Source organism: Nannobrachium achirus (assembly GCF_963921795.1).
Source record: "Nannobrachium achirus genome assembly, chromosome: 6".
Classification (NCBI taxonomy): Eukaryota; Metazoa; Chordata; class Actinopteri; order Myctophiformes; family Myctophidae; genus Nannobrachium; species Nannobrachium achirus.
This window is the reverse complement of record NC_137815.1, coordinates 72,044,464-72,057,659: the sequence shown is the minus strand read 5'-3', so window position 1 is coordinate 72,057,659 and position 13,196 is coordinate 72,044,464. Positions and strand designations below refer to the sequence as shown.

The 13,196-nt window shown below is 42.2% G+C and overlaps 1 protein-coding gene across 1 annotated transcript in view; it reads left to right on the top strand.

Moving 5' to 3' along the window:
- The first annotated feature begins 997 nt into the window (after positions 1 to 997).
- The window catches only part of LOC308287621 (DDB1- and CUL4-associated factor 1-like), a 61,553-nt gene continuing 49,354 nt past the window's right edge, over positions 998 to 13,196 (top strand). The window contains exons 1-5 of the mRNA XM_080728848.1: positions 998 to 1,113; positions 8,058 to 8,212; positions 9,233 to 9,309; positions 9,622 to 9,695; positions 10,788 to 10,901. Coding sequence (XP_080584974.1) covers positions 8,064 to 8,212; positions 9,233 to 9,309; positions 9,622 to 9,695; positions 10,788 to 10,901 — 414 coding nt within the window. The 5' untranslated portion in view covers positions 998 to 1,113; positions 8,058 to 8,063. The remainder of the gene's footprint in view (positions 1,114 to 8,057; positions 8,213 to 9,232; positions 9,310 to 9,621; positions 9,696 to 10,787; positions 10,902 to 13,196) is intronic.

Here is a 13,196-nt window from a genome sequence, read left to right as displayed (position 1 = left end):
TAGTCTAGATTGACCAATCAGTGAACGGGGTGTAGAGCCTGTCTGTCTGATAGTAAAAACAGAGAGATGTGATGGGACTCGAGGTGGAAAGGCTCTACACCCCGTTCACTGATTGGTCGATATAGACCAGTCAGTCACGGTGTACAGGACTCCACCGTGAGTGACTATGATGTCCTGCACTTATTTTCTGACTTGAGGTGGAAAGCTTTCCACCTCAAATTTGCGGTGGATAGCTCTCCACCGCACACTCTGATACGGGCTTAAGTGGTTTTTCAGGGCAATTTTAAAGAATGCTAGTGATCCACACTCCTTTATGGCCTTCGGTAAGGCTTTCCACATTTTGGTGGTATAGCAGAAAAACGAGTTTGACCCTTTGTTGGTTTTGACTCTGGGTTGGAAGTGATCTGTGGCGCTGCCTCTGGTGTTGTAATTATGGACATCCTTAATGTTTATAAAGTATTTTGACAGGTACTTGGGTATCATAGTGGTGTAGTGTATCTTAGTGAAGTGATATTGATGCAGTGATATTGATGAATTCCAAATATTATCAAAATATTCTTGCTCTTGTAACGTTGTAGTTTCATGACTCAAAAAGACTCGAAAAGACTACACCGCGGTGTAAAGCCTTCCACCGCCCAGGCGACTATGATGCCGGCTTCACCCACTTTGAAAACCCCTGATGTATGTGTGTGTGTGGGTGTGTGTGTGTGTGTGTGTGTGTGTGTGGGTGTGTGTGTGTGTGTGTGTGTGTGTGTGTGTGTGTGTGTGTGTGTGTGTGTGTGTGTGTGTGTGTGAGAGAGAGAGAGAGAGAGAGAGAGAGAGATGGAGAGAGAGACTACAGTCACTACATCGGACTACAAGTCCCATAATAACGCCAACCAAATGCACGTCATCGAGAGCGGACCGTCAGTGAGTGACGTAACGCTCCGTGCGACGGCCGCCGTGCTGAAGAAGTTTTGAAAACAGACTGAGAGAAACTTTGTGCTTCAGTTTGGACGCTTTCTGTCCGCGCTGTGCATGTCTGGTCTGACTGTCTACTGCAGCGGAGAGGAGACAAACCACAGCGTGAACACAGAGTCCACGCAGACAGAACAGACAGAACGCTGCTGAACGGTAAGACACGTTTGTTTTCACATGAGGACAACATGCTGTCTGTCTGTCATAATAACATGGCCATGCTCAACTCTTCATAATGTTTATAAACTATATTCTGTGAATATGTAATGTAGAGGACTGTTCTGTAAAGTTGAACACGGTTCATGTGAACAGAGAGAGTAAAGTCATGTCAGACGGACGTGACTGTCGAGCTAACAACTGACGTTAGCCGGCTATTAGCTGCTGCTTATCTCTGTCAGCTGTTACACGGAAACCGGTGACCTATCATAATCTGTCACCACTCACCATGACGTGTTGTTCTGCTTTTTCGTTCTGCAGGGCCGGTTCTTGGCATAAGCAATATAAGCAGTCGTTTAGGGCCACAACCAATAAGGGGGCCACATCACAGGAAGAAGATTTTTTGTTACATTATGCCATGTATCCCCTAGCCCCTCTCAGGACCCCAAAATCACCTCTTTTTGTATTTTGATGTCAGTGATTATGGAGTCCCTTGCTCCTTAGTTCACTCTCTCTGACACGCAACGCTACCACTGTCTGGTCTCGGACGAATACAGGGTCGCTCAGATGTTGTTGAGATTCTTTAAAGATACCCAGAACTGCACTAGGAGAGCGCGGAAACGTGTGCGAAGCGCCGCAAATCGGCGATGCCGTTAAGTATCATTAATTTATCTGTGAAAATGTAGTTGCTTTTTCCAAACTGTCTCTCGCTTCCTTATTACGTCACATGTCCCGCCTCCCCACGGCGTCTTTTGGCTAGCTGGTAGTGTCAGCCTGTCTCAGATAGATCAGAGGCAGGAACGTAGCCATTCACACCGCGGGGAGGCGTGACATGGAAGCGAGATACAGTTTGGAAAAAAGCTACTAAATTTTCACAGATAAATTAATGATACTTAACGGCATCGCCGATTTGCGGCGCTTCGCACACGTTTCCGCGCTCTCCTAGTGCAGTTCTGGGTATCTTTAAAGAATCTCAACAACATCTGAGCTACGCTGTATTCGTCCGAGACCAGACAGTGGTAGCGTTGCGTATCAGAGAGAGTGAACTAAGGAGCAAGGGACTCCATAATCACCGACGTCAAAATACAAAAAGAGGTGATTTTGGGGTCCTGAGAGGGGCTATGTATCCCCTATCCAAAAACTAGTGTTATTATTTTAACACTAGTTTCCTCCTCCTCCCTCCTGCCCCATAATCCCCAACTTCAGTCAAGCCTGGCTGCCTGATTCATGAGCAAGTCAATATGCCTCCAAAAAGAAATGTTAGATCTGGTGTTGCAGATTATTTTAGGTGGCCCCCCCATTGACGGATGCGCGCCACCTAAAATAATCTTGCATAGGGCCACCTGAGGCTGAGTCCAAGAACCGGCACTGTCGTTCTGTTTATATATAGCCTACACTTTGTATGAAGAAAATAATGCATCTCTGCATGTCAATGAAACTCAACACACAACAATTAATCTGCTTTCTAATCTGTTGCAGTAACCATAAGGTAATAATCTCTTAAAAACAGATTCTGATGCTATGAAAAGGAACAAAACAGAGAGGGCGCTGTTTTTCCCCTTTTCTTTGACGATTGATTGATTGATTGATTGATTGATTGATTGATTGAAAACGTACAGTTTCATAACAGCACAAAACACTGGTACAAGGTCAACTAAAAGGAGATCCTAGTATTTACACAGGAACCACTTCATGTATGGGCTGTGGGCAACAGATTATAATGCTGATTTAATTGATATATAATTCCATGACATAGTCCAAGGTTATTGTTTTGACATTTTCATTATAGTTTAGTTTTAGTTAGTTTAGATTTTTTTCCCCCTAATTCAATTACCGTAGTTTTACGAACGGGCTTTACAGGTTTTAGAGCGGGCTTGCTAGTTTTTCTTAGTTTTAGTTTAGTTTTTATTTGTTTTAGTTTTATTTGTTTTTTAATTTTTTCATGCTTTTGGTTGTCAGGTGCACGATTTCAAAAAGGTCAGTAGGTAGGCCTATTGTGTATTAAAAACTAAACAAAAGATGCAATTAAAAAGTATATACATTCAGTTACTGTTGGTAACGAGAAAAACTAAAACTAAGGGCAATTTTGTCTACAATTTCAGTTTGTTTTAGTTTGTCTTTGCGACCATCAGGGAGCAATTAGTATGAGAACGCCGAGCCGATGTCTGTCAGTCAGTCACGCAGCCTCACGCTAATCAACAGCTGCTTCTGTTTGGGGACGTTACCGCTGTGGTAGCGAGAGGCGGATCATGTTACCGCTATGCATCGCCTCAAACGCCATGGTGGTTGGACAAAGACACAACGTCAAGTTTGTGCCGTATTTAGAAGCTCTAACTTGACGGTCGCCACTCACCATTGGCGTGTTACTTGTGTAGGGGTCCGCTCACTATCCCGACGGGCCGCTGTTCCGACTAGCGTCGGCAGGTTAGTTACTGAGGTACGGTTACTGAGGTTAAGTTTAGGGTTAGGGGTAGAGTTAGGGTTTGTTTTAGTGTCGGAATACCGGCCCGTCGGCACACTGATGCGGACCCACTTGTGTAAACACACAATACAATTTCAGTTATCGTTTTTAATTTTTTGTTATAGTTTTTATTTAGTTCAGTTAAGGAACAATTCTTTTTTTCTTTTTCAATTTAAGTTTTAAATAAACGGCCTTAAAATAAAAAATAACAGCCCAAATCTTTTCACGGCAGTGACCTGTGGAATCCCAAGTTTCAATAGGTAACCCATTTCGGTGTAACCAGGCTTGTTGGCTCTGAGTAGCTTAGCTCACAGAGCACACATTGTACTGTCTGTGCAGCTGATGAACGTTAGCTGTCATGGCCACCTGTTGGAAGTTGTAGGGGTCCAACAATAACTGTTTATCATGGTCCCATATCGATTTATCAATGAGACTATAATTAACCTATAATATTGTGGCCAAGGTTCATTAGTGATAACTAATGAAAAAAGTATATTTTGAAAGTGAGATGTACAGTAACACGAACTACAGTGATGTTACTAGGTTTTCAATGTAATGGGTCCCGGGACCCACAGGTGGTCATTCAAATGGGTCCCAGAAAAGTTTTATGAGTCCTCAATACAATGTTTTTCGAGCGCTGTGAGCTTGTAGATCAGCTATTTTCAAAATGTTTGCCTATTTCTTATATTTATTTTACAATTTGGCTAATGTTTGAACTTAGAACTAGGATTTCTAAATACACTAGGCTACAGACACCCATTTAATTATATTTATTTGACTGGGACCCCAATTTATATTAAATGTTAAAATACTAGAGTACAAATGGAACAGGTCCATTTGGTTCCATTTGTTCACCGAGTTACAGACCCATAAAGTTCTATTTGGTTCCTAACTATCATTTATCTGGGGACCCCCTGGAACTCCCTCAAGGACCCAGGACCCCACTTTGAGAACCACTAGTGAAAATAGTTTTTAGCTGTTCCAGGTTTAACTGATAACAAATCTTTACAGTGTTTATCTTACACAATACATTAAAAAACAAATTAAACTATCTAAACTAATATAGCAACTTAAGTAGAAGAAGTAAATTATTTTAACATGGACTCCAATGGAGGCGCATCCCTGGGACCCCAGGACCATGACATGAATGAGTCCCTGGGCGACTTGAATGAGTTTTTGATGCAGGATGAGCACGTAATGACATCACTGAACTACATCATCACAAGGCTTCTATTATTATGATCATTGTGTTTCATTAAACCATATGTATTATAAATTAACTTGTGAAAAGGATTCATGCAAAAACTTGAACAAACTTAATGGAAATTCAAAATTGAATACATTACTAAATCGCTTCCCAAAAAGAACAGATTGAAAATACAATGTTGTGGAAATTGAACATTTTCTCAGTGAGAGAATGAAGAGTTAGACACTGATATGTCTATAACAAATTTATTCAATACAACAGATGACAATAATAATAATAATAATATGACAATAATCCCTATGTAATACAATAATGAGAAAATGAGAGTAAAGAATAGAAAGAAGAGAGGAGAAAGGAAAAAGAGATGAAAGAAGGATAGGTGGACAGGGTCCAGTTGTCTCGGAAGGCAACGGGAGTCTGACACCGATCTGGATGTTGAGGCACCTTAAATACAGATTCTGCAAGGATACATACACATTGTTAAGATAATTCTGAGGACTGACATTCCTTCTCTGACCAAAAGATGTATTCTCTAAACACTTGAGTATGTAAGGTCACTTCTGCCTGACTATGAAATGTGCTGCTCAGCGTCTGAGAGTGGCGACACTACCCTGACCAACTACTGCATGAACATGTGTTGGATTCTTATCGACTGAGAATGTAAGGCCCACTGCTATAAGCCGAGGCCGTAGTCACTGCCCTAGCCAGAATACTGACGCCTGATATAAGAAACATTCTCCTTGCGTTCATAACACCTTAACTTGTCGTCTTGCTGTCTGGGTCTGCCGCTTGCCTACAGGGGAATACTGTAGCTAGTGTACTTGACCTTACTGTATGAGCCTGCTGCTGCATAACTATGTGTAGACAGTACACTGAGGCCTAAACTCATAAGACATATTATCATACTCATTTACTTCCCTTGCTTACATATTACATTCATAACATCAGCATACAGTCATATATTAATATAACAGAAGTAAGATGAATATTAAATATATAATCTATATCAATAATCGATAACTCAATAATCGATAGATCAATAGCCTCAAAGGGAATATAAATTGTATTTCCATTACATACAAAGCACAAGCACACAAACAAATAAACACAAGATAGGCTTTGCAAGCTATTAAGTATCATCTTATTTATGCATGCATTTATTTTGATCTATTTACTATTTATCACAATTGACAATTTGCACATGACGACAACACAGTAGCATCACATATGACCAGTAGCCTATTGTACATGTCAATCACAGATTACATTTCATACTGTTTTAGTGAACGGGTCGACTGCAATGTGGCAAAAGAAAAAGCCTCTCTTGTGTGCTCCCATGTTTGTTTATGTGCTTCATTATTTTTGTAAAGTACTTATTTTTTATTTAATTTTTTATTTATTTTAATTCTTTTTTTGGCGAGGGGGGGGGGGGGGGCGTCTAGCACCATCAAGAGCAGTCCAGGACAACAGCTGTCATCTGAAGTTGAGTGTGTGAGCTTGTGAGAGTCTTAAAGGACAAGGAAAACTTTGGTTTTTACAACAAGGGTTCATATTTTAGATTGTTGTAAAAGAATAGAAAAGATGAGTGTTAAAATGTTTTAATTTATTGCTTTCTTTCGTCATAGCCATTTTAGCGATTTTAATTTTGGTAGGATGAGGCCATGAGGGCATGTGTACAAATATGTATTTTTAGACACAATAAGCTGCCGATTTCTTTGATACTATTACAGTAACACTACCACTAGCCCCCATAAGTCACATCTGCCCATGAAAGATTGTGTCGCATCTTGAGAATGGGCTTATTGTGTCTAAAAAGACATATTTAGCCACTTGTACGCATGCCCCCAACCAATGAAATTAACATCATTAAAAACGCTAAATTAAGACATTTTAACCCTCATCTTTTATTTTCTCTAAATACAATCTAAAATATGAACCCATGTTGTAAAAAAACAAAGTTGTCCTTTTAAGTCGAAGACTCTCACAAGCTCTAAGAAAAACTGTGAAAGGGAGAGAGACTGAAATTATCGATCACATGATATTTGTAACTTCAGTATGTTACTTTTGATGACATATGAGGGGGTTACACAACTGTAGCATGCTCTTTCTTTCTCAGAAAAACAACCCTTTTGTAGTTCGGCCAAGGAAAATATTTCAGCCCTGGAGCTTGGGACTTTCCTACGTTTCTTAAACAAATACAAAGAAATACAGGGAAGAGTGTTGGAAATACAGGGAAGAGTGTTGATCGGCTATGTACCCTTCATTATCCACTGTTGGCAAGAATCTCGCGATGCAATACATATCACGATATATTGCGAATCTTTGCGATACGATACTATTGCGATATATCAGCTTTAAAAGCCAAAGGCGCTGCTCTAATGTTGTTGTTTACGTCGTTCGCAGCCGTTTTATCAAGAGACCTCACTCACTGAAGGGGAAGTAGCTACTATAGTACAGCAACATCTAGAGGCAGCTGAGTGTCAGGACCGAACTTCTACCATTGATTCCTATGCATGGGAACATATTTTATTTTCCTCAAAGTATCGCGATACTACTGCCTGAAGTATCGATACAGTATTGGCAAATAAACTATCGCGATGTATTGCCATATCGATTATATTGCCCACCCCTACAGGACACTGAGCCAGACTACAAAAATACCTTTCAGAGAGAGTGGTGGCTGCTGCATCAGAGATGGAGTGTGCATGACTTAAAAAGGACTTAAAAGAAATTGTCACACATGATGTCAGTCAAAATAGCGAATTTTGATGATTATGAAATGATGATGATCACATCTGATTATCTGAAGTTCTTCACGAGTTCACGTTGTAGGAAAGTAACATTTGACTTCTGGTCAGGGCCAGCAGAATTCAAAATATGAGTGTAATTGAATTATAATCTGCTTTTTAAGAAGAAGAAGCTTCCCTGTTATTTTCCTTTTTAAAATAGCAAATAACAAATGTGAATTCATTGTGATATTGTATATCATATCACTATCTTGATATTTGGCATAAATATCGATATATGAAGTCCATGTCCATGTTGTTCAGCCGTAGAACCAAAGTGTTCAAGAGTGAGAGATGTGTTAAAAAGAGTAGAGAAAAATGTGGTCCACATTTCATGGCAAAATGCCATGTCTCTCCTTGTTTATCATCTCCCCCTTTCCTTTCCTCATCTCTGGTCTTCTGTTCACTCATGTCCAATTCACTCATCTACTTTGCTTTTGTGTTCTTTCCTCTGCATGTCAAACCAAACCCCCGTTCTGCAACCTCCCAGGGAACGATGGCTTCCCCCGCAGACACCGTGCCATCAGCGGGTGGTGAGAAAACCAGCGTTCCCGTCGACGCCAAGGCGGAGCTGACCATCCTACTGGAACAATGGGTACAGAAGCAGGAGGCCACAACAGAGGAGCTCGTCTCCATCCTTACCAAGTGGGTCGAAATGTGATTTCAGATGTGCTTGTTACGTAAGAGAGATTGTATAGAGCAGTAGTTCTCAACCCTGGTTGTATACGTGTAGACCAGGGGTTCCCAAACCTTTTTGTCTCAAGGCACCCCATAGATATTATTTTAATCCGATGCACCCCTACATTACAATTTTCACTCCCAGCACCTTATATTTATAGCATATCGTCGTTGTCGGGTGGAAACCTTGTATGTCCAAAACGTTCGTTTTGTATTTATCATCTATAAAATGTACTAAACTAGTGAAAACAACGATGCAAGGCGTTGTGTGCTTGTAGATAGTCCGTTTTCACTAGTTTTATGCAACAGTCTTGTATGATGAAGCAGGGCTTTGCTTTACCAAAATACGTACACATTTGAAACTTGGAGATACGAGGTTTCTGCCCAACAGTGACAATATTTTAGTGATTATGTTGCGAGGAAAATGTTGAGATAATAGCCATTTTGGTTAGAACTGACTGAAAATAACTTTGTACTTCAAGTTTAAAATGATACTAAATATGTTTTTTTCAAGTGTCCAAATGAATTCCAAATACTATCAAATTATCTCGCGGCACCCCTGGACTGCCGTCGCGGCACCTCAAGGTGCCCCGTCACCCACTTTGAAAACCCCTGGTGTAGACCTACATTTTCACTGATGGTTCTTACATTTGAAGGGAAACTTTGCTGATTGTGAACCTGGCTGAATTCTATTGTTCAGCTCAGATGTGAGGACATGATATACAGTATAGTGTATTCTGTGTATTTTTAGAGTCTCCGCAAATTGCGAAAATATCTGATGTCAAACACAATAACGCTTATGATCATTTGACACACATTATGTATCATCTCCTCACATAAGACCATAGAACAATGTGATTTAGGTCTGCAGTACAAAATGTCAACATTGTAAATTGCCCGCATGACCAAAGTATCAAGATGTTCTATGAAAGCCCTTGAGAGGTGTCTGATATGTAACATAAATATGTTGCTCCAATCATGTGTCAGAACATCTGAGCTGATCGAGAGAGAGACGGAGCAGTACCACAGAGCAGACCCTGACCCCTTCGATGACCGACATCCTGGTAAATATCCTCTACAGAAAGCTTTTATTTTCTGGTTAGACTTTTATAAGACTGCGTGTTGAGGCAGCCACTTCCACGCTCTTATGTTCCTTGATTGAATTCACAAGAAGCATTCCAGACTCGGTTCTAATTTAAATGTATAGCTGATATACTGCAGAGTAAAGTATTAGTGGGACTATAAAGTAGGGCTACATTTCTAGCCTAGATTTCACTCTGGCAGCTGTGGATTTGTCTCGTTTCCAGGCTAGTGAATGTCAGTGTATGATCGGTGGTGACCTGCTGACGGTTTTGCGGTGTGTTTTTATTTTTTAGGTAGAGCGGACCCAGATTGCATGCTGGGGCAAATTCTGAAGATGCTCTTCAAGAACGATGACTTCACCAATGCAGTGAGTTTGTGCCCTTTTTGTTGTTTTTGCAGACCCTCAGTAACAATACTCTGCACCACACATCATTCATTCAATTCTTCAGTCAGGAATGACAGGAAAATGTATTGTTTGTACATAATTATCAATAGAAAGGATAGAAATCTCTGGCAAAGCCACTCAAGGATAGTCTAATTTTCTCCAGTCTAAGAAAATACAGGATATCTCTCATCTTGAAACGGGTGATTTCCAATTAATCAACATGTGCCTCCTAGGCAATAGAGATGTGCCGATTGATCGGTGAGTGATCGCGATCGGCCGATAATGCCTCTATCGGCTTTGAGCGGTATCGGCTTTGCCGATCTACAAGCTAGATCAGCTATTTATCTGTGGGACTGAATGTAACCTTAGCTTCAACTCCTACAAGTTGAGTTTTACTTAATATCCAATGTCATTGTTTTGTAAGAAGAATCATTAAATATATAAATGCTGCTACAGTAACACAATAAATAGAATAATTTATGGATTTGACGCTGTGATCGGGAATATCGGTATCGGCAGATACTGATTCCAGTTGATCGGTGATCGGTATCGGCCCCAAAAATTGCAATCGGAGCATCTCTACTAGGCAATAGGGTGTCAAAAGTCAGAGCATCCTATTTAAATGTAGGGAGGGGAGGCAAAGAAGGGAAACCCCCAACAGCACATGGTTCCACCATTCAGCTGTTCTCTGTGTGCTCCAGTTGTTGAACAGCTGTATTCTGTGTGCTCCAGTTGTTGAACAGCTGTATTATTGAGCGGTGCTCTCTGTGTGCTCCAGTTGTTGAACAGCTGTATTCTGTGTGCTCCAGTTGTTGAACAGCTGTATTATTGAGCGGTGCTCTCTGTGTGCTCCAGTTGTTGAACAGCTGTATTATGTGTGCTCCAGTTGTTGAACAGCTGTGCTCTGTGTGCTCCAGTTGTTGAACAGCTGTATTCTGTGTGCTCCAGTTGTTGAACAGCTGTATTCTGTGTGCTCCAGTTGTTGAACAGCTGTATTCTGTGTGCTCCAGTTGTTGAACAGAATAGTATTCTGTGTGCTCCAGTTGTTGAACAGCTGTATTCTGTGTGCTCCAGTTGTTGAACAGCTACATCATGACCAGCAGAGAGCTGGAGCTCAACACGGCAGCCTGTCGTCTGCTGCAGAACATCATGCCTGGCCTGGAGAGCGGTGTGGTGTTCCAGGAGAAGGTAGGACTGACTGCATTTACAGACACCTTTTACTTCATACCTGCTGGTTCCCTAAACCTGGTCCTCCTATCAAAACCTTGACCAGCTGTCCGTCAGTCCGTCCGTCTGTCAGTCCGCCAGTCTGTCTGTCACACGTCACACTTTTGCCCTGCTCATATCTCCGCCACCGTTGCCCCGATCCATGCCAAATTTTGCACACACACTCCTTGCCTGCCAAACCACAACTCACATGGCCTTCTTCTAGCGCCACCATGAGGCCGATTCTTGCAAAACACATTTTTGGACGCAGCTCCAACAAATTTTGCCCTAAAATCACGCAAATCGGTACACACTTTCTCTACACTCATCTCATCAACATGGATCTGTCCCATATAGCGCCACCATCAGGCCGATTTTTTACATACACACATTTTTGGACACTGCTCCTACAGCTTTTGCCCTAGAATCACACAAATCAGTACACAGTACGTCTACACTCATCTCATCAACATGGATCTGTCCCATATAGCGCCACCTTCAGGCCGATTTTTTACATACACACATTTTTGGACACTGCTCCTACGAATTTTGCCCTAAAATCACGCTGCGACCTGACGGTTGCTTATCTCCCGATTAGTGAGTCTTACTGGTACTTCTGCTTCTGGTATGGATTGCACATTATCCTCCCCAAAGTCTCTGAATATTCAAGGCTCTCATGCTATAATGATTACTCTCCCTACTCTTATCTCTGGCACCGTTGCCCCTACAGTATCTATGGCAAACTTTGCACACACACTCAGTCTGTGCATGCTGGTTATTATACTGTATGTAACCAGAGTTGGTCTCTTCTGAGGGTATGCATGCACTGGAAAACCTTTTTTCTGGGTTTGATTCCCACCGGGGGACGCTGTGGGTGATAGGGGCGTGTTCCAAAATCGTGGGATAAAAATGTAAAAGAAAAAAGAAAAAACCTTTTTCTCTCTTTAGCTTTGTAGGCAGTAGAGCTCTGTTAATACATATGGTGGTGATCTCTGACTCTGTGTGTCCTCAGGAGGGTCTGGTAGAGAAGAGCTCTGTTAATACATTATGGTGGTGATCTCTGACTCTGTGTGTTCACAGGAGGGTCTGGTAGAGAAGCTGTTAATACATATGGTGGTGATCTCTGACTGTGCGTGTTCACAGGAGGGTCTGGTAGAGAAGAGCTCTGTTAATACATATGGTGGTGATCTCTGACTCTGTGTGTGTCCTCAGGAGGGTCTGGTAGAGAAGAGCTCTGTTAATACATATGGTGGTGATCTCTGACTTTGTGTGTTCACAGGAGGGTCTGGTAGAGAAGCTGTTAATACACCAGTAAGACTCCCTAATCGGAAGATAAGCGACCGTCAGGTCGCAGCGTGATTTTAGGGCAAAATGTGTAGGAGCAGTGTCCAAAAATGTGTTTGAAAAAAATCGGCCTGATGGTGGCGCTGAGTGTAGACATAGTGTGTACCGATTTGTGTGATTTTAGGGCAAAATCTGTAGGAGCAGTGTCCAAAAATGTGTTTGAAAAAATCAGCCTGAAGGTGGCGCTATATGGGACAGATCCATGTTGATGACATGAGTGTAGACATACTGTGTAGCGATTTGCGTGATTTTAGGGCAAAAATTGTAGGAGCAGTGTCCAAAAATGTGTTTTAAAAAATCGGCCTGAAGGTGGCGCTATATGGGACAGATCCATGTTGATGACATGAGTTTAGACATACTGTGTACCGATTTGAGTGATTTTAGGGCAAAAATTGTAGGAGCAGTGTCCAAAAATGTGTTTTGCAAGAATCCGCCACATGGTGGCGCTAGAAGAGGGCCATGTGAGAAATGAGGGGTGGGGTCTGCGCGGCGCCCAGGCGGACGAATAGGTACCGGCCCCGGCTCTCCCGGTCGCTCCGAGCCCGAGTTACGGCATTTTATGTACGCTGCAGTGGCAGGGGGTCCTCCACTGGGGGCGCCACCACTTTTGCATCCGTTCTGGAGCACCAGGAGTCGGTGGTCCCCGGGAATTCCCCGTGAGCAGCCCCGTTGGGGTGGTCATTTGGTCATTTTTGCACATTTGGTCATTTTTTACATCTGGGGGTCCCCCAGGGACCTGGGGGTCCCTGGAGCTCCGGGGGTCCTTGGAGGTTGTAGTTTGGCAGGCAAGGAGTGTGTGTGCAAAATCTGGCATGGATCGGGGCAACGGTTGCGGAGATATGAGCAGGGCAAAAGTGTGACGTGTGACAGACAGACTGACGGACTGACGGACTCACAGTTTGTGGAGGTTTTGATAGTAACTGCGACCTGACG